We start from the raw sequence: 20,814 nt of genomic DNA on the forward strand, positions 1-20,814 counted from the left end.
ACTAATTTATGTTGCTTACAACTGTGTAGTACAGTGTAAAGTGGTAGGATTTGTGTTGCATTAGGAGTTATCCGATAATGTTGGTTGGACTTGCAGAATTAAGTTGATATTACATTTTATTATTCCGTTATCATTTGTAGCACTTAACTATTATATTAATAAATAAGTTATGTAACATTCAAGTTGTTATTTCATTCCACCTTTGTTCAGAGCAAACTATTTTGGTTCCTACCTGCTGTGTTTCCAGGGGGGACAGAGAAGTGTGTTAGGTTTGTTAGTAGGACTCAATCGCTAGACTCAAAACACAGAGGTCAGAAGCTAAGGAATACATTGTTTCAGGCCACAGCTTGAAAACAGAACATCCTACAGGGCTGTAAGGGTGTCTTTCTCTTTGTATTGAAAAGACAAATCGATTGATATCCATCATGTCTGTGTAGCTCCTACGGGTCACCAGCAGAGGCCGATAAAGACCGCCTCTGCCAAAGCAAACTCTTCTTCTACTGCAATGGAAAGGAAACTTGTCAGCTCAACCGACCTCATGGCGGTCCGCCAGACAGTCTCTATGACACAAACGATCGCTGTTTTTGGACGGAAAACAGCTACAACAGCAGAAATTGATTACCTGCCCGGTATTAAGAGGTTAATGTAAAATAAGAGTTTGATTATTGGCAGGGATAGGTAAGCAAACCCATTTTTGAGACTGTATGTTTCGTTATTGGTTCCAGGGTGGTGCCCCATATTTTTTAATCTTTATTAAAAGTTTTTATAAAAATAACAATTTAATTAATCTTCTAACACTACAGTTGAATGGACTCCAGAAGAATAGTCAATGCTTATGCTGGTACTAATGGGGATCCTAATAAAGACAGAAATAATTTTTGCTTAAATAAAAGTTACAATTTGTTTTGTTTATGCTGTCAGTTACAGTTCTTAGAAAGAAAGAAAATCAGAATGGGCAAAATGTAAATGGGCAGGTCGGATTTTTTCTTTCCTTATTTTAACCTGAGCGTAATCCTTATGACCTGTGAGAGGTAACAGAAAACGACAGATTGCTGTCGTGCTCTTGTAATTTGTGATGGACCTAAATATTAAAGGAAAAAGTACTTATAGGCATTTGTGATGAAAATAAAATTTAATTACTAAATAATTTGTGTGTTTCTCTAATTACGTGACAGGTGGTGAGGAAGATCCAGTCCTGTGGCCTACACCTGTTTCTGCTAGTGATGAGTAGAGAACAGTATGAACAGGTACTCTATATGGACTTACATTAGTTCAAGTACTCTTTTCCCCATCACTACCTTCCATTCCACATGATGAGGACAACAGGCTGGTTTCTCTGCAGACACATAACTTGTCATAGCAGGACAGACACAGATGGAACCTCAATGATGGCTCAGTTCCATTTAGGTGTGCCAACAAGCCGGCATGCACATTTTCGGGGCACCGGGACTGGAATACCTCAACAAAGTGTCACCATGATTAGCATTTTTAAAAAGGTGTCTGATGGTGCGCCACTTGTTTTAGTTGCATATGCTGATTTTAACAGCGCGTCTACACAGTCTGTGTAGGAAAGTGTGTGTCAGGAAAGTGCAGAGCCAACGCATTCTCATCGCAGTGTGTCATTACCAATGCTTTCAGACAGCACGACAAAGCATAATTATTTACCCTTCAGCATCCGTATGAAACGCCACAGTTTGCTACGTTGCAGCAACACAAAGGAGGCTAACCCTACCTGCTAGCACACTGGCCTCACGGCCACAGCTGTAGGGTTAGCCGGTCAACACGCATAAAGTTAGTGACTTAGGTTTAGGCACTAACAACTGTGATGGTTATGTAAGGGTAGGGGGCTTCGGGTGCTGTCACACTTCAGCTAGCACTTACGGTCTGGATGAGACATACAGAAGCTGTGGGGTACCTTTAGCGTCAAATAACTACGCTTTGTCACTTTTTCTGAAAGCGCTGGACGCCCTGAGAAGAGAACGGTCTGGCAGAGACCATCACAAAATGACTGCAGAGAAGGGACATGTTTTACACCTGAGCAGCAGTCCATGCAGACTGTTATTGTGACTACACAATCACAGTAGTGCATAAAACTGAACAAAATGCATCCAAATTTGATTCTAGTCATGTTCACAAGTAAAGCTCACACAAGCCGTAACACGTAGACATCTGGATTGATTAAAATAGAAGCATATCTGTTCCATCAGACACATGAGATGAACAACTGAAAAAAAGGGCAGAAATGCTTTCTCTGTAGACATGCCATGAGTTGCTGCTGATTACTGGCAATAGGCACAAACATATACAGTAGTGATTCTTACTGATGCCACCAGCTACTACTGGTATACCAATGTTGTATGCCTCTTACACAGCTTTTAACTTCTGTTCTACCAACAGACCCCACTGTCACACTGGTGGTGTGCTACTCTTGTTTAACTCAGTCATATAGTGACTCTTAATCACAGTTGACTACTGATATGTCAGTGGTGTTCTGCTGGCACATATCACTTCCCACTGGCATGTATTCCTGCTGTTGCTGTTATAACATATAACATATATATATACCTAATACAATTCAATTCAGTTTTATTTATATAGCGCCAAATCACAACAACAGTTATCTCATAACACTTTTTATATAGAGCAGGTCTAGACCATACTATTATACTATTATTACAGAAACCACCAATAGCAAGCACTAGGCGACAGAGGCAAGGAAAAACTTCCTTTAAGAGGCAGAAACCTCGAGCAGAACCATGGCTCAGGGTGGGCATCCATCTGCCTTGACCGGTTGGGGGTGAGGGATGGAGAGGGAGAGGGAGAGAGATCTTACATAAAAAACCCATTTTGAATGGTTTTAGCAGCATTAGAGGTTAAATTTTGTCCAGTAGGCTAGACACTATGCTAAATGAACAGGGCTAATATGTAGCTGCAGCTAGTCCTAGTAGCATAGCTAACAGTCACAGCTGCCTACAATGAGTGGTTATATTTAAGTAGAGTGACCATAGGTCCTCTTTTTCCTGGACATGTCCTCTTTTGGGACCTTAAAAATGCGTCCCCCAGGGATTTCCAAATCGCTCAAAATGTCCGTGATTTGGCTTCAGCTTTTTACAGTTGGCATTCATTGTGTGCGTTTTTGCATTGCTTTTACCAGTACAGTCACACCAGCACTTCTAAAGCCTTGAATATACTCTTGAGCAGTTGCACACACGGACAGCTGCCGCCCCCACAGACGTGGACTACTTCTGTTTATACTACTTTCTGGAGTCAGCTTGGCGAACTTGTTCCACACATGCACAGATCTGTTGGTGTCCGCACGGTCATAAAAAACAGGAGGCATGCGGACGTCCACACAGACACAACATGTTCACCCTCTAATGATACAGACCCTTTAGGTACCTCGCATACCCAAGGATGGCAGCAAGGATTATACTTTCTGAATCCATGAGTATGCGAGGGTCCGCAGCTGTCCCTATATGTGTCCACTCCAGAGTATATTCAAGATTTTACAAGTTACTGGTACTCTTTTCTGCCCACTCCTCCAGCAGAGACGGATTAGGGAGGCGATCTGGTGCTGTTTTTGTCCAAGCTTGTGCAGAAAGTTACTCATCAAAGTCACTTTTCGTGAACTGACCAATCACAGCCTGGATTGGGCGGGACATTATAAAAAGGTAGAAGTGGTGCTAGAGCAAACTTTTGAAATGTAGAACCCGTTCTGCATGAATGGTTCTCATGATTACTGACAAGTTAGGACTTTTTTTAGGACAAATTAGGGACTAACCACCAGGATTTTCTTTTTGTTTTTGTAGAGCATTTTTCTTGGACAAGGATTTCCTGAATAAGAACAATATACCATAATGAAACTGCTGTAACTGGAATTAATATTATAGCCTTATAGTGGTAAGGTATATATGATAGGCCTTCTATTATCTGAAATCATACTGAATACATTATTGATCTTAATCAAATCTAAACAAGGCAGAAAAAAGGTTTTATTTGTAAATCAGTTGAATTGTTGAACATCAGTGAGCTGTAGAAATGTTACAAATGGGCCCACAATAAACAGTCTGCAAGCAGAAATAAGCCAAATGTGTAACCTAAAAACATTTTAGTATTATACTAAGATTTAACTTTTTATTTAATGTTATAATATTGTAATACACAAATTTATACTAGTTACTCCTCAGGTGGATAGAGTCCCAGCCCCAACCTTACACCCACTGTGGTTGTCTGTCTGCCTCCTGCCCCCACTATCCAAAATATGGTCACCCTAAATTAAGTATATCACAAGTTAGTCAGTGGAAGACAAGCAGCACACTGTTTATGTGACACAGCAGATGCACACGAAGAATCATCCTAAATAAGTGCAGAGGTGTATGTGCCAGTTGAGCATGTTGTTTTTTATATGTATTATATCTAGCAGCCATGACGTACTAGTGAGAATCGACATGAAACTATAATAAAGGGGCAAACTTTCTATTTTATATCTTAACATCACTAGTTGCACATGTATTTGACAAAGGTTTGAAAAAGATCTATTTACAGCTTCATTTAATTGGAGCGTGAGTTAGGTGACCTTGGCAAAGGCTGCAACCTATGCACTTGTTCCACAGTTTGTTGTGTTGTACATTTCATAAAATTGATTGTAAATTGTATTGTAACTTAATTTAATTAATACCAATACTTAAATGGGAGTTATTCTGTATTATTTCTCTGATTCATTCTTCCATGACTTCAATCCTGCTAATTTCTTTCTTTTCCAGGCAGTATCTATTGGTGTGGACCTGCAGACACTGGTAAAGACCTCCAAAGGGGAGCACTGGTCCAGACCCAGACTGTGCCACATCAGCAGACACCCAGAGTATGGCCTGGGGATGACTATCATTTCAGTGGAAGGTACAGACTACTGTCAGTTTGTACTCATTTATAGATTATCTGAAGACAATACACACACGTGCGCTTTAACAATTTCACAAGAAACCAACTAGTGTGACGATCCATTGGATTTATGATTTACATATTTGTAACCATTTCTCTTAGTTCACCCCTGCTCTATAGAAACACCCTGCATAAATTGGTCTTGGGGCTGGATTTGTGTTAAAGTTGATACTCTGTCCACTTAGAATCATGGATTCATCACTCCTTAATTCACGGTACCTTGGAAAAGTATTTTTAGTATTATCTTTACCTTGTAGGTGGCATCGATTGGTGGAATCCCACAGGTAGACTTGCTGGTCTTTACCCGGGTAGGTGTTCACACGACAGCTTCAGGTTTCATTGAAATAGTACAGGTTTAATTGCAGAGCATTAGGACTGACTGATCCCAGCTGAGATTGCCCTCCTGTTTAACAAGACAAAAGCGTGGTTTCTGTGGGCAGTTGAGAGACGCACACCCAGCTGTTTGTAACAGCTCAGCCATCCTGCAGTTTTTAGTGTAATGCTCAATTAAGTGCCAAGTGATAGTTCAACAGGGAGTAAGAAATAAAAATAAAGGATAAATTATCTCACTGCTACTCTTACATCAGAGGTTCCTTGGATCGGTTCTCTGGAAATATGTAAAATTCTTCATCATCAGACTATCTTTATAACACTGCATAAATCACATTAGCAGCAGGGATGGCCAACGATATATCAAAATGAATTTTAAAATAACATACCAAATATTGTAATTTGAAGTGTATCAAAAAAAACTACAAAATAGAGCAGAGCAGCCACGCTGTATATCAAAAAAAAATTTTAATGTACTTCAAAAATACTAAAAATACTTTTCCAAGGTACCATGAAATCAGTTCACAACCTTCCATCAGCTGATAATCTATTCCTTCACCAGTACACAGACTCAGTTAATTAAGAAGACAATTTTTGAAAGTAACAGATTTTTTCTGCTTAATGGGTCATGTGATAAATCTGACATTTACAAGCAGTATATTCACATATCCCAGATGAAGGTTAGTTTTGAAGTAATTGTAACAGTTTAATGTTTAATAGTTTGCTAATGACTAGTAAGTGTATCCTTATTTAGTTTGTTGGTGTTGGTAATGAAGGGCCTACTTTGCATCATCAGAGCTTCAACAAACACGAGTGGTGAATGGGTCGACAACCTGCTATTTAATGGCGCGAGCGTGCATTTAACAAGTTACACCATCTTGTGGTATTATACAGTCATATTGTACGATTCTGATTTTAATAATATTGATGTGTCACCAGGTCATAAGGGCCAGTACATTGTGAGCAGAGTGACTGATGGTCCAGCAGAGAAAGCTGGTGTTTGCACTGGAGACAGACTGATTTGGATCAATGGAGTCATGGTGTCAACGCTCACACACTCCACTCTCAGCAGAACTGTATGAATCCAGTTTCTTCAGTCAGTAACTTGTGTGGTTTGTTAGACTGAAGATTAGAACATGTGTTGATTCCTACAGTATGTTTGGTTCTTAGGTGAAGAAGAGTGGGGACTCAGTGACAGTGCTGGTCATTGACAGTGAGAGCGAGTGTTGCTATGTCAGGAGAAAGATGCCCATCCTGCCTGTGGTGGCAGAATGTTGCAACCTCCCCCACACTGCCAAGACCATGCACCTGGTTAAAGGATGTAATGGATATGGTTTCCTGCTGAGACAAGAGAAGCAGGCAGGCACGCCGCAAATAGGTAAAAGATACACTGATGGACACATGACAACAATCTCAGACACACACATGTACATTCATCGCTTAGAGCCATCTAATCATTCTATAAGACACATGGTGCAGTATTAAGCTCATATGTAGTTCAGATTACACAAAAATAGCGAAGAACTGACATGAAAAAGCATCATTTCAAGTCTTCACAGTCCACAATCTCTGTCTACAACAACCAAGCAATTCCAATTGTCAGTTGATGCTGTATATATACAATAATATGTTGACACTAAGTACTGAAAGAAGATACAAATCTTCACACAGCATTCAGAGTCCTTGTCTGTGACTCGAAGGTTCTTTTTTTACCATGTATTTTTTTACCATGAGAATAGTGCGCATGCACCATCCATGCATGTAGCCTGTTGCAATTGATGCCGCTCGTCATCTTATTGTCTAACTTTATAACTTTCTTTTTTATATCTCAGGTGTGTGATTTTTGGTTTATAAGTAATTTAAGGTACACTCTCTCTAATCATGCAAGTTTAAAGAGTTTTGGTTGGTTGTTAGCCGTGAATTTGCTCCTTTGATTAAGTCACGGCACCGTTGCGCAGCAACTACATGGCCGCTTTGTTTACACCCGGGACCAGCTGATTCCGCTGAAGCCAACCGGCATGGCACCCAGGTCCACAGACATCCCCGCTGAGAGCTAGAAGAGGACACACAGAGGATGCAGAGGAGGAACAAAACAGCGAGGGAAGAGAGAGGGGTCCAGACAACCGAGACTTAGGAGAAGGAGATTTAAGCTGTGTCTCCCCTCTCTCATCATGGGCAACGTGACTGGCTAATAAGATGGACGAGCTAACAGTATTAGCACGGAGTCAGAGGGAGTTCCCAGGAGTGTAGTTTAATGTGCTTCACAGAGACTTGGCTACACCGGGATATTCCTGACCACAACGTCTCCTTCGACGACTTGCAGACCGTTTGGGCCGACAGTGTCAATTGTACCGAGAGCAGAAACCGGAAAGGCGGAGGATTGCCGTACTAGTTAACAACAGATGGTGTAATCCCGGTCACATTAACGTTAAACAGCGTATCTGTAGCCCGGACACTGAACTGCTTGCTGTGGGACTCCAGCTATTATCTGCCACAGGAAATTTCACATGCCATCGCTGTAGCTGTTTACATTCCGCCCTCTGCCAACCCGACGTCGACATGTAACGTCTGAACTCCAGACCTCTTCTGGACCCCCTCCAGTTCGCCTACCAGCCCCACCTGGGAGTCATCTTCTTGCCCAATCACATCTAAGCCCACCTGGATAAAACGGCGAGCGCTGTGAGGGTCATGTTTTTTGACTTCTCCAGTGCTTTCAACACCATCCGGCTGGGTGAGAAGCTGAGAGCGATGCAGGTGGATGCCCCCCTCGTGTCCTTCATTGTTTACTACCTGACTGCCAGACCACAGTATGTGTGCCTGGGACTGTCCTGTCTCTCTTTCTCCTTATCATCTACACCACAGACTTACGGCCTTTCTCATTTCTCAAATTTGTGCCTCCTCGAGCTGACCCGGAAATCGATCTCAGTGTGTCATCTTGAAGGACATCTCAATTCCTAAAATGCACCTCGAGGAGCAAAGAGCAAGGAGCGAGGAGTGAGGAGCGAGAATTGAGGATTGAGGATCGAGGATCGAGGAGGCTTGCTGGAGGAGCTATAGGCAAGGATACACTGGTGTAGCCGGAGTAGTGGCTTAATCAGGATCTAATGTTAATTCATGTTCTGTGTTCTTCTACACATCCAAAAGGTCTCACACACAGTCCAGGTTCATACAGTGAAACAGTTTGGAGTAAAGCAGCCGTCCTCCTGATCAACCCTGAGTTCCTTCAGAGCGTCCATGCAGGTGCAGGTCCATAAATTTGATAAAATAATTAGTTGGCTGATTTATGCGTAGGTCATCGTAATGTCCGAGCAGATCCGCCATCACACCAATTCAGCTGCTATAATTGTGCCAAAACAGTGCATTCAGCTGCTGAAGTCAAATTATTAGGCTGTAATATGAACCAGAGCATTCAGCACTGATCTGCTGTGTTTCATGTTTTAATAATAGTGCTCATGTAGTCTCCATGTCATTCCAAAAGTAGAGCCCTGTGATGACAGTTTTAATTGGGGCTATTTGAGATAAATGTTACTGTGTCATTTCATAAAGGGACTGATGATGAAACTTTCACCTCATCAGGCTGAGGGCTGAAATCATCTCCCAAAAGGCACACCGCAAAAAAAATGTTACTGTATTTCTGTGTAGTAAATGATTAGGCTGCTGTAATCTGACTATTTTAAAAAGCTGCTATAATGTTTATTGGAACCTCGAGATGTTTCTACGTGTCACAATGTTGACAGACATGTTTTTGGATTGTGAAGAAATGATCTGTGTCTTTAGTGCCAACAGCTGGTCTGCTGCTCTGACAGCGATCACAGCTCAAAATAGTGGACAGATTATGCAGCTGTGCAACAAGTCAGATTTAATTGATATCGCTTTAAAATGACGGCTCCAGGGAAAGGACATCTCATTTTGTTAAATGCCTGTTTCCTTGACTCCTCTCTCCTCACATATCCTCCTCAAGGATCAAGGAGGCACAAATTTGGGAAATGAGAAAGGCCCTTAAACAACCACACAGAGTCCTGCCATCTTCAAAAGTTTTCTGATGACTCTGCAGTGGTTGGATACAGTAGAGGGCTCTGGTAGGGGACTTTGTCACATGGTGGAAGCAGAACCATCTGCAGCTCAATGTGAAAAAGACTGAGGAGCCAGTTGTGGATCTAAGGAGAGCCAAGGCACCAGTGACCCCTGTTTCCATAAAGGGGGTCAGTGTAGACATTGTGGAAGACTACAAATACCTGGGAGTGCATATGGACAGAACACTCAAGCCCTCTACAGAAGGGCCAAAGCCGTCTCTATTTTCTGAGGAGGCTGAGGTCCTTTAACATCTGCCGGACTGTGCTGAGTCTGTGGTAGCCAGTGCTATCCTGTTTGCTGTTGCATGCTGGGGCAGCAGGCTGAGGGTAGCGGACGCTTCACACCTATTTTAACCTCTCTGCACTGGCTCCCCTCTTGATTTTAAAATGTTGGTACTCACTTATGGAGCCCTACATGGTGAGGTTCCAAAGTATATCATGGACCTCTGCAGACTACAATGGTGTATTAAGGCCATTGTAGATTTTTCTTTTTAATTATTATTACAGAACCGGGGGATGGGGGAAATATAAAATACTTTTTATAATATAGAAAAAGTCGTAAATTTAAGGGGAAAACTTTGCTATTCTCTGAGATTAAAGTGGTAAATCTATGAGAAAAAAACTCTGAGTCTGTGTGCTTTAGCCACTTGAGAGCATGTGTTACATCCTAGTCTTTTATAAATATGACTGCAGTGTCTGCACAATATGTGACAACTGTTGTTATTAACATCTGTACATCCTACTTTAATTAATTTTAAAAAGTACAGAGGCTTAAAGAACAGCACATCTTAAAAAAACCCATTTCTTATAAATATATGACTTAATAATCCAAGAGAATATTTGAGTTTTATATTATCTCAATGGATTTCTTTCCTGGTAAAATAAAAAATAAAAAAAGTTTTACCTACAATGGCCGATATTATTTTATTTTAACTTTTGTCTAATGTCCGTTTCCCTTGTATATTTTATCTGGTGTTTATTTTAACTTTATTACTGGGGTCTGTGAAAGGTATATTAGGAAACTTGGTTTTTCTTTCTGTAAGGTCTCTCTGAACTTCTGTTCTTTTCCTTACAAACCTGCTCTGATCCAGTTCACATGCTGAGGGAGGTGGATGTGGGGAGTCCAGCTGAGGGGGCAGGGATGGAGGATGGAGACATGCTACTAGCTGTCAATGGGGAACCTGTTGAGTCTATGGAGCATGAGGACATTGTCAGAAAGATTAGACTGAGTGGTGATAAAGTCATCCTCACCTCTATATCTATAATAGGAAGAGACTTTTACAGACGGGTAAGTGCAGTCATATCAGTGTGTTCACACAACTATTCTTCATACAAATACTGTATCAGAAGTTGCCTTTAACTGCTTTCTGTTGTTTTCCTGCAGTTAGGAATTTCTCCCCTCTTGTTCCATGATGATTGTACACTCTGGGATGAAAGGCAGCAGACTGTCTCCCACTGCACTAATAACCAGAATGTAACTCCTCTGAGAAATGGATGTCTGACATATCCCACAATGTATCTTCAGGACAAAGAAGATACTGCCTCTGGTTTCCACTCAGACAGTGTCCCAGATCAGTCAGGAACTTTAACCACACAGGTATGATCCTACTATTCATTACAGGCAGGAAAACTGTGTCCAGTCCTAATTAGTGGCCAGATTCCGGTTCTCATTTTTGAAGCTACCCGGAAGTGACCAAAAACTGCAATTCATCAAGTAGCCACTTAAGGCTGGCTGCAGAAGGGAGTCAATCTTCATTGACCCCCATGTTAAAATGCCCAACTTTACAGCAGAATAACATGTTTACAGCCTGGTTCAAAAAATGGTTTTAGTGTATATAGCTAATTTTTCCCTTCAGGACAACTGTGAGGGGGTGTTTTTTTTTTATAACTCACCTGTTTAAATTATAATAAGCCTTAAAGTTCTGCATTATTAGGGGCATAGTCACTTTGATTGACAGGTGGCAGCTGCCGCTGTCACTGCTAGGCCGTATGCCCTCCGTCTGTTAGCCTCACTCAGCTAATACAGTCACGGCGCTCTGCTGCTCTGCCAGTTTGAGCCTTTTGGACATTTCTTCATGCAAATACCGGAAGAATAATGGCAGGCTGTGCGATTTATTGGAGAGAGAGACCATTCAGGAAGCCTGTGCTCCAGTTCGTAAGTGAAATTCTAGTACTTTAGTTATGTTTTACATTTATTAGCAATTTCGGTGTCTACATACCCAGCTTATTAGCTTAGGTCGTTACGCTTATTAGCAGTTTCAAGTGACCCCAAGCTGTGCTAACAATGCTAAGTGAAAGTCAAAGAGAAGTCAGCATGTATTAAAGAAGTGTTAGATATTAGAGTGATAATACTTTGAACAAAAGGCGTCTGTGTGAAGTTGGAAAGTAAAGGCTCAGCTCTCAGTTAGCTTATGTAATGTTAATATTAAACTTTCCAAACGGGCAATGTTAGATTTGGCTTCGTACTTTAACGGAGTGACTTTTCAGTTAGATACTAACTGTTAGTTAGATACAGTCATTTATTACACTAATTGCACAGTACATCAAACTCTCCAGTGAAAAGGACTTTAAGAGGTGCATTCATTATTCGGCAGAAAAGATGTTGTAGGCTACCTGCCAAAATTTGCATCCACCCTTTTTTCAGCATATATGATTACATTATATTATATTATATATGTGTTATCTCCCGCAAGCTGCATGCAATTCTCTGCAGGTATGCAGAAATCTGCACCTGTGGTGAAGACAGGTAGCTTGGCTAGGGGGATGTTCCTGGGTTAGGTAAAGTTAGATTAGGTGTGTGAAAGCTACTTCTGTTTGTTGTTTGTTTGATGGATTAGAGTCTGCGATGTTCAGGTAGTACAGTTCAATAATAAATATAAAATAAGATCTTAATAAATATACAGTCCCCTCCAAAAGTATTGGAACAGTAAGTCAAATTCCTTTGCTTTTGTTGTTCACTGAAGACATTTGGGTTTGTGATCAAAAGATGAGTATGAGAGAGTATAAGAGTTCAGAATTTCAGCACTCATTTCCTGGTATTCACATCTAGATGTGTTAAACAACTCAGGACATACCAACCTTTGTTTGAACCCACCCATTTTTCAAGTGAGCAAAACACTTGGAACATGTGACTGACAGATGTTTCTTGTTGCCCAGGTGTTGCCTTTTAGGCTGATTGTCCAAACATTAAATAGCATGACTAGTCTAAGTTTTCATCCTTGGTTCAAACTTATAAAGACTCAACACATTCTCATCTCAATGCGTCATAACTGACACTGACAGCGTGACAAAGCGGAAGGATTTTACGCTAAAGGTACTCTTCAGCGTCTGTATGAAACGCCGCCGTTTGCTACGTTGCAGCACACGGTTGACATGCATAAAGTCAGTGACTTAGGTTTAGGTACTAACATTTCTAATGGTTGTGGTAAGGGTAGGGGCTTCGGGGGGCTGTCAACACCTTTATCACGAACGTAACTAGCTAGCTAGCACTTCCGGTCTGTACGGGATGCCCCAAAGCGTCTCAAAGAGACGCTTCCGAAAGCTTCGACACCCGGTGCGTCTCACACAGACGCTAAACTATGCTTTGTCAGTCTTTCTGAAATCGTCAGTATATGACGCCCTGAGATGAGAACGGGCTCAAAGACTGCATTTCCTGCTAAAGAGGATAAACCAACATGAAGACCAGAGAGCTGTCTATGGGAGAAAAGCAAGCCATTGTCAAGCTGAGAACCAAACCGACCAGAGCCAATAGTGATGGGAAAAGTCACTCTTTTGAAAGACTCGAGTCACCAAATCTCGTTCATTAAAATGAAATAATCTTTTTTTATGTCATTTTTTTATGTCATTTCGTTAATTTTAACTAGGCTGGTTATTGCGGCGCTGCAGCCCTCTAGTGGGCAATTTTTACAAAAACAGCGCAGTTCTCAAACACAGAAGGCTGCCTGGCTTGCTCTAATTGACAAAGTATAATGCACAAATTCACCTCTTGATCTTTCTCTATAATGGTTCTATAAAGCCTCATGGAACCACAACCAAATTCAAACAATGTAAAAACCACAGAAATGTGTTGTCAATATTCGATTAAGCCACTACTCCGGCTAAATCCATCCATTTTCACAATCTTTCCTGAGTATACAACCAGACCAGCCATATATATATAATTATAATTACTATCACTATATCTCTAAAGTGCTCATTCATACAGTATCCTAACACCTATCCATGAGTAACATCTATATATTAACATCAGATTTACAGGGAATATATTGAAGTAATAAGCTTGACACACTAGATGAATAAAACACCCTCTTATTCAAATTTAACAAATTTAATAATAATCTCAAACACTGCAGGTTGTTCACCAGTGAGGAACGGTAAAACAACAGCAGTGTCGATAAATAAAAAGTAAAAGTTAAGTTGCGTTCTCTGGCGGAACGGATCAGCTGTAGCTGTAAACGAACCACAGGGCTAACGCTAACGTTGCTATGTGTTTTAATGGTTTAATGTCCGGGTCCGTTTGTTTTGGATTACCTCTGTGGTAATTCAGCTCCCGGTAGAACCCTGTCAGGGCTCAGAAGTGGACCCAGAACAACTCTCAGCAGCTGTTGGCTGTAAACACTAGCAGGACTAAAGTTACGGTGCGGCTGTGTTAAAACTGTAACTTAGCACAACATAACTGCGCTGTAATAACGTTATGCTTTATTAAATGTCACAAAATTATCAAAATAGATATTAGATATATGTCAGTCCAGTGACTTTTACCTGACAATAGACTTGCCTCTCATTCCCCGGTGCTGGCAGGAAGTCAGCCTGCCGAGTGAAGACAGACTCTGAGGAGGACCCACGTGAGCGCTGAACGATTAGTTCATTCCTGCTCCACAGTAGCTGAGATGTCACGTGAAAAATGAATGACTCAAACCCAGAGACCCACAGTTATGAGTCCTGAACTAATCAATTCTGTTTCCTGTGCTGACGGAGACCTTGCAGCTGCTGTATAACGAGTGAACGTAAGAGTCCAAGACTGTTCACTCATGCGTGAAAACAGACGTCGAACAGGTCGGCCAAGGAAAACAACAGTAGTTGATGACAGAAATATCGTGAGAGCTGTGAAGAAAACCCCCAAAACATCAGAAAGTGACATCTCCAGCGACCTCCACTGTGCAGGGGTGAAGGTATCACAATCCACTGTTGGAAGAAGATTCAGAGAGCAGAAATATAAAGACCACACCACAAGATGCAAACAATTCATCAGCAGGAAGAATCGGAAGGCCAGATTGAAATTTGCAAAGAAGTACAGAGATGAGCCGCAAAACTTCTGGAACACAATCTCGATGAGACCAAGATTAATCTCTACCAAAGTGATGGAAAGGCCAAAGTGTGGAGAAAGAAAAGAACTGCTTATGATCTGAAGCATACAAGCTCATCTGTGAAGTATGGTGGAGGTAATGTCATGCTTCTGGAACAGGCTCAATAATATTTATTGATGATGTAACTGGTGATAGTAGCAGCAGAATGACTTCAGAAGTGGACAGAAACATTTTGTCTGCCAATGTGGTCAGCAACACCAGGGCCCCGCAGGAGACGGTCCTCTCTCCCTTCTGAGGGTAGCAGACGCTAACAGACTCAATAAACTGATCCGCAAGTCCAGTGATGTTGTGGGAGTGGACCAGACACGTGCACAGACATTTTGGTGGGCAGGGGCTCAAATGAAAAAAAGGGTATTTTTTAAAACAAGACAAATATATTAACTCAACAACATTTTTACTTTTCTACAAAATAATCAGTTCACACAGAAACCACGGTCTTTAGTATTCACTAGGTTTATCACAGGAGCAGGTAACTGTGCCACAATGTGCATGTTTTCTATGTTACTGGTTTCAAGTATATATTTAATAATTTGTTTACTTTTCACAAGGCAATAAATCGTTTCAATTTTTTTGTTGTTATTGGAATACATAACACTTCACATAAATCTTCTCACTAAACTGTGGCATTGGGCTGCAGGAATAATTAAAATAAATGTTATTTAAATACAAGTACACACATACGCTTTGATTACTTTACGCTTTAATTTCTTGTTTAATGAAATGTATGGGGTTGATTGTTTATATGTTGTATGTATGATGCTTTGGCAATGTTGTTGTTACACATTCATGCCAATAAAGCTAATTTGAATTGAATTGAATTGCTAGAAAAGCTGCATGTTTTACAATAGAAACGCTCCGTCACGAGGTAGTAATTCTCAATAACAGATCAGCTGTACGTCCGGGTCCGGACCGCGGTCGGCCTATTAGTCACCTCTGCAATAGAGCTGCATTTTACCTCCTTAAGAGGAGACTGAAGGGAGAAACACCCCGAAACAAACAAGCACTTAAAGAAGCTGCGGTAAAATCCACCCTATTAGGGTTGCCACCCTAATTATTGTCACATGCAAGAGAGGTTATCATGAGGAGGCGATCTCAGAGTTCAGTATGTTCGTGGCGGTTGGGAAAAAACTGTGTGTACTGTCAGTAACTCTGTACTCATCTTGTCTGTCATGTGCAGGGGCTGCTAATTGCAGAACCCATCCAGATGAAGCATCGTCGAGCTCTATAGGAAAAACAGTCCCAGCTTCCAGCGTGGCTCTTCAGCACAACTGACACAGAGTCATACAAAACTAGTTTTCCATTTGTAACCTTTAAATGTTGATGCTTTTATGAATGCAAGATATATTTTTAAATTGTTAAACTATTGCTTGTGTAATAGGATTAATTTTTGTTATAAAATGGATCAGACTTGATATACAAAAATTAAAATCACATTCTTCATTCATCATCAGTTTCCTCTGTTAATTGGAAATAGTGTGATCTTAACTTAACAATATCATAGTTAACAGCTAAAAATGAAAACAGTAAGATGGTGTTAATAGGTTGACATTGTGCAAATGTCAGAAAGTAAAAAAATGAAAAGTTGGTATTAAATGTTGGTATTAATTATTAATTATCACACACTGAATATCTTTGAAGGCAAGTAGGTGCCATTTATTGCGACCTCTGAGAAGGTTTAGATGTAGGGTAGAGCAGGGGCGAAAGTACCATTTTTCAGAAAAACCTGTCAATATCAGTTGGTATTTTGTACAAATGTAGAATGACTTCTGTATAATTTCACTTTAAACATAAGTGGCACATTGTTACTTTCGACCCTGTCAGCTGGGACAAAAGTAACACACAGGTGGGTCAAAAGTAACACAACAATACAAGCTAGATTTTTTGTGTTAACCTTGTATTTAATAAATAAACATGACTGTGACCTTGTTAATTTTTAAAATTTAATTTAATTAAATTTTTATTTTAAATATTCAGTTTCAAAAGTAACCTGACAGCCCAAACTTAAATTGTTTAGAATATAGAATATGCAAATGTGTGCACCTAAAACAGGGGGGAAATGGTTAGATGGAGATTTTTTGTTTATGAACCTGACATGATTAAAAGAAAATAAGACTTTACTCTTCCTGCACTGGGGATATTTGCATGTTGTAGCAGTTTCAGAAACAGTGAAAAAATTAAACAATTTAGAAAGATAAGACAAAAATTTAAATTAAGATAAAAATTAAAAAGCTATTTACAGAATAGGCCTATTCAAATTTCACATTTTGAAATGAATTTAAATTTGTTTTAGTAAGTATGAGCGATCTGCATTTTTAGTGCTTTTTACTGACACCTACTACACTGACCTCCTTAGGAGACAGGCCAAAATAAATATCAGCCGCTCTCTTAATATAAGCATGCAGCTTCCTCTCCTAGTCCAAGGAGAAGACTTAATAATGTGATCTGTACCTGTGGTCTAGTCTTCTCCCCATTTATCTCTGCCCTCCTCCTACATTAGCATGAGACTTTATCAGCTGACTTGTTTCTAATAGAGATGTCCAGAAACGCCTTCTCAAACATCTGGCTGAATCAGACCTCTGTCTTACGCTATTGGCATATTCTTTTGGTATAATATGACATAAACATGTTTTAATAAATGCTGCAACACAGAGAAAGTCACCACATTAGCAGCGGGACAAAAGAAACACTTGTGGTCAGATGTAGCGGGTAGTCCCGACAGGAACTACTGACATATAAACACGATTTATTTTTATACTGGAAAACTCTGACAGGGCAAACTTCAGGGTGTGTTAAAGCACTAAATAACCTGTAGATTAATCATTAGTGTGACACATGAAATGAGAGACACAACTTGTAATTCAAAAAAGAGTCAGAAATTTACTTGCCGTGCTTGAAAACCATTTTCCAAAGACAGCCGCGGGAAACGATGACAAAATCATGCAATATTTGGTGCTGTCACAGCTTGGACTGTGTTGTGTGATTAGCTTTAAATTGACAAACTTAAGTGAAATTTAACTTTTTCAGTCAGCTGTATAGACAAAGGAGTTAAAATGGACATAAAACACATCTGGATAATATTGTGACAGTGTAACCGGAGGCGTATATAAGAACGCCGGCACACAGGACACATTAGCTTCTTTCTATTCAGCAGGCACTCTGAGTATGTTTGGAAGCTCCACTGTTGCAAGAGAGAGATCATCTTACCTGAAGTCAAGCGAAGCAGCAGAGATCATGTCCGCGAAACGATTCCAACAGTGTGTCTTCCCTTGTCCGCGCTTCATCATGGAGGGGGATACCCACAGAATGTGTGTTTCATGCTGGGGAGGTCGCATGCCCAGGCAGCTCTCGAGGGGGCTACCTGCGGCCGTTGCGAGGCCCTGCCCCTGAGGGTGCTGAGGTCTCGAGCGGCTTTCTTCCCGGAGGATGGTCGGATGCGCTCCCCCCGTGGCTCAGGCCCCGCGGTCGCTGAGGCGTCGCAGCAGCTCCTATCCTGGGGATCACAGCGTGAGATCTCCGAGGGTGCCGGGACGGCTGAGGCCTTTTTCCGGTCCTCATCTGCGGAATCCTCTTCCCCAGTCGGGAGCCCGTCGGCCAAGCTGCACATTGACTGGCCACAGGCTGTGCAGGAGCCTCCAGCTGGCAGTAAACTGGACGAGCGGTTTCTGCAGCACCGAGCGCCACCCCCACGTCGGCCCTTGCCATTTTTTCCGGATCTTGGAACAAACCCTTCTCCACACGGCTGTCTATGTCCCCCCGGCTGGACTACGGCAACGTGACAGATGTCAGACAGCATGGCTACGGAGTGATGCCACGGGTGGAGGAAGCGCTTGCGAGCTACCTTTCTCCCTCCCTCGCTTCATCCCTCCGGACGCTGGCTCTCCCCACCAAGCCGTGTCGATCATCCGATTTGGTGGGCAAGGCCAACATGGCAGTGGGTCAAGCTGGTGCCAGCCTGCACACAATGGCCGTCTTGCAAGCTTACCAGGCCGATCTTCTTTGGGACTGTGACCTAGGGTGGGGTCCCTCTGAGGAGAATCTGACTGAGCTCCATAGAGCTACGGACTTAGCTCTCCGTGTGACCAAAGAGATGGCCCGTTCCATCAGGCGCTCCATGTCAGCTTTGGAGGCTACGGAGCGCCATCTATGGCTCAACCTCTCGGGCTTCCAGGGGAAGGAGAAGGCTTTTCTCCTGGATGCGCCCCTCTCTCCTAAGGGCCTGTTTGGCGAAGCAGTGGATGCTGTCGTCAGCAGGTTTCAGCACGACAAAACACAGGGAGAGGCGTTTGAGCGAAATCTCCCCCGCCGGTCAGGCTCCAGGACGGCAACAGCGCAGGAAAGGCAGGCGCAGCACCTACCGCCGCAGCCAGAAGCAGAGCGTCGCTTCACGGGGTTCCCCTCAACCAACCTGGGACGTGATGCGGCGCTCTCGTCCACAGCCCCCCGGGGAGAAGGATCTGAGAACCGTCCTTCAGTCTCGGCGGGTCCGGCGGAAGAGGTCTGGAGGCTTTGAGTAGGGGAACCCACTACCACCCTCCTGCCCCCCTCCACCGAGAGAGGCCGATCGTGGTCCCCTCTCTCGTGGCGGCTCCAGCAACAGGCGTTGTCTGTCCCGGTGTGTCGGCGTTCCGGAAGCGCTAGCCATCAGCGGGCCCTCACCGGTCTGTCCGCCCCGAGGGACTGCACCTGGAAGATGATCGGGCTCAAAAAAACTTGGGTCGCCGGCGAGGTCCTGCACACAGTAATGGATGGCTACAGGCTGTAGTTCCAGGTTCGCCCCCCCCAGATTCTACGGGGTGGTCGGGACTGCGGTGCACGCAGGGCAGAGTCGGGTGTTGGGACAGGAAGTCCGCTCTTTGCTGGAAAAAGGGGCCATAGAACTCATTTCGCGCCGGTCAGAGAGGCCGGGTTCTACAGCCGATACTTCATAGTTCCCAAGAAGGACAGAGGGTTGCGTCCGATTTTGGATCTGCGGTCCCTGAACCAATCTCTGAGGAGATTCAGGTTCAGGATGCTCACCATCCCCGCCATCATTAGTCACATCCAATCTGAGGACTGGTTTGTCACGATAGATCTGCAAGATGCACGATTTCAACATCTCCATCCGTCCCTCTCACAGGAAGTTCCTGAGGTTCGCCTTCGGGGCTTACCAGTATTGGGTTCTTCCGTTCGGCCTAGCACTCTCTCCCCGCACGTTTACCAAATGCATGGATGCAGCTCTGGCCCCGCTGAGGCTCCAGGGCATCCGCATACTGAACTACATCGACGACTGGCTCATCCTGGCCCAGTCTCGGGAGTTAGCGGTTCTGCATCGAGATGTCGTCCTCGCCCACCTTCAGCATTTGGGGCTGCGGCTCAACACAAAGAAGAGCGTGCTGACGGACTACGTTCCTAGGGGTGGTGTGGGACTCAACGGCGATGCGGGCCCACCTGTCTCCCGCACGCGTCAAGTCCATTTTGTCCTCAGTGACCAGACTGCAGTTAGGCCGCGCCATCACTGTAAAACACTTTCAGAGGGTGTTGGGTCTCCTGGCAGCAGCGTCCAGTATAATACCTTCTGGACTACTGCACATGAGAGCCCTGCAGTGGTGGCTAAAATCCAAGGGATTCTCCCCGAGGGGAAATCCGCTCCGTCTGATATGGGTTACAAGCAGGTGCCTTCGTTCCCTTCCTGTATGGAGGAAATCTTGGTTCCTGTCCCAAGGTCCCAGACGCCTCACTCACGGGATGGGGCACGGTCATGGACGGCCGCTTTGCGAGAGGCTCCTGGCAGGAGCATCATTTCTCCCGGCACATAAATTGCCTGGAAATGTTGGCGGTATTCAGAGCTCTGAGGAGTTTTCTGCCCGCTCTCCGCGGTCGCCACGTCCTTGTCAGAACCGACAATACGGTAGTGGTGGCCTATTTGAATCACCAGGGGGGTCTGCGCTCGCGCCCGTTACTGGCACATCAGATCCTCCTGTGGTCCCAGCAGAGACTGCTGTCCCTCAGAGCGATGTACGTCCCTGGGACCCAGAATCAGGGAGCAGACCTGTTGTCGAGACAGGGGCTGAGGCCCGGGGAATGGAGACTCCACCCTGAGGTGGTGGAGTTATTATGCGAAATGGTCG

The 20,814-nt window shown here is 43.1% G+C and overlaps 2 protein-coding genes across 2 annotated transcripts in view; one reads left to right on the plus strand and one right to left on the minus strand.

Annotated features, from left to right (window-relative positions):
• LOC119883125 (Na(+)/H(+) exchange regulatory cofactor NHE-RF3-like) overlaps nt 1–15,989 on the plus strand; it is a 36,657-nt gene extending 20,668 nt beyond the window's left edge. Inside the window, exons 5-11 of the mRNA XM_038693656.1 lie at nt 1,176–1,247; nt 4,764–4,896; nt 6,208–6,344; nt 6,439–6,646; nt 10,433–10,629; nt 10,726–10,938; nt 15,885–15,989. Coding sequence (XP_038549584.1) covers nt 1,176–1,247; nt 4,764–4,896; nt 6,208–6,344; nt 6,439–6,646; nt 10,433–10,629; nt 10,726–10,938; nt 15,885–15,935 — 1,011 coding nt within the window. The 3' untranslated portion in view covers nt 15,936–15,989. The remainder of the gene's footprint in view (nt 1–1,175; nt 1,248–4,763; nt 4,897–6,207; nt 6,345–6,438; nt 6,647–10,432; nt 10,630–10,725; nt 10,939–15,884) is intronic.
• Nucleotides 1–20,814, minus strand: part of nlk2 (nemo-like kinase, type 2) — a 148,318-nt gene that overhangs the window by 7,571 nt on the left and 119,933 nt on the right. The window lies entirely within an intron of this gene.

This window comes from Micropterus salmoides, unplaced genomic scaffold, assembly GCF_014851395.1.
Source record: "Micropterus salmoides isolate LMB-PRFRI ecotype aquatic unplaced genomic scaffold, ASM1485139v1 Ms_hic_scaffold_3, whole genome shotgun sequence".
Lineage (NCBI taxonomy): Eukaryota > Metazoa > Chordata > Actinopteri > Centrarchiformes > Centrarchidae > Micropterus > Micropterus salmoides.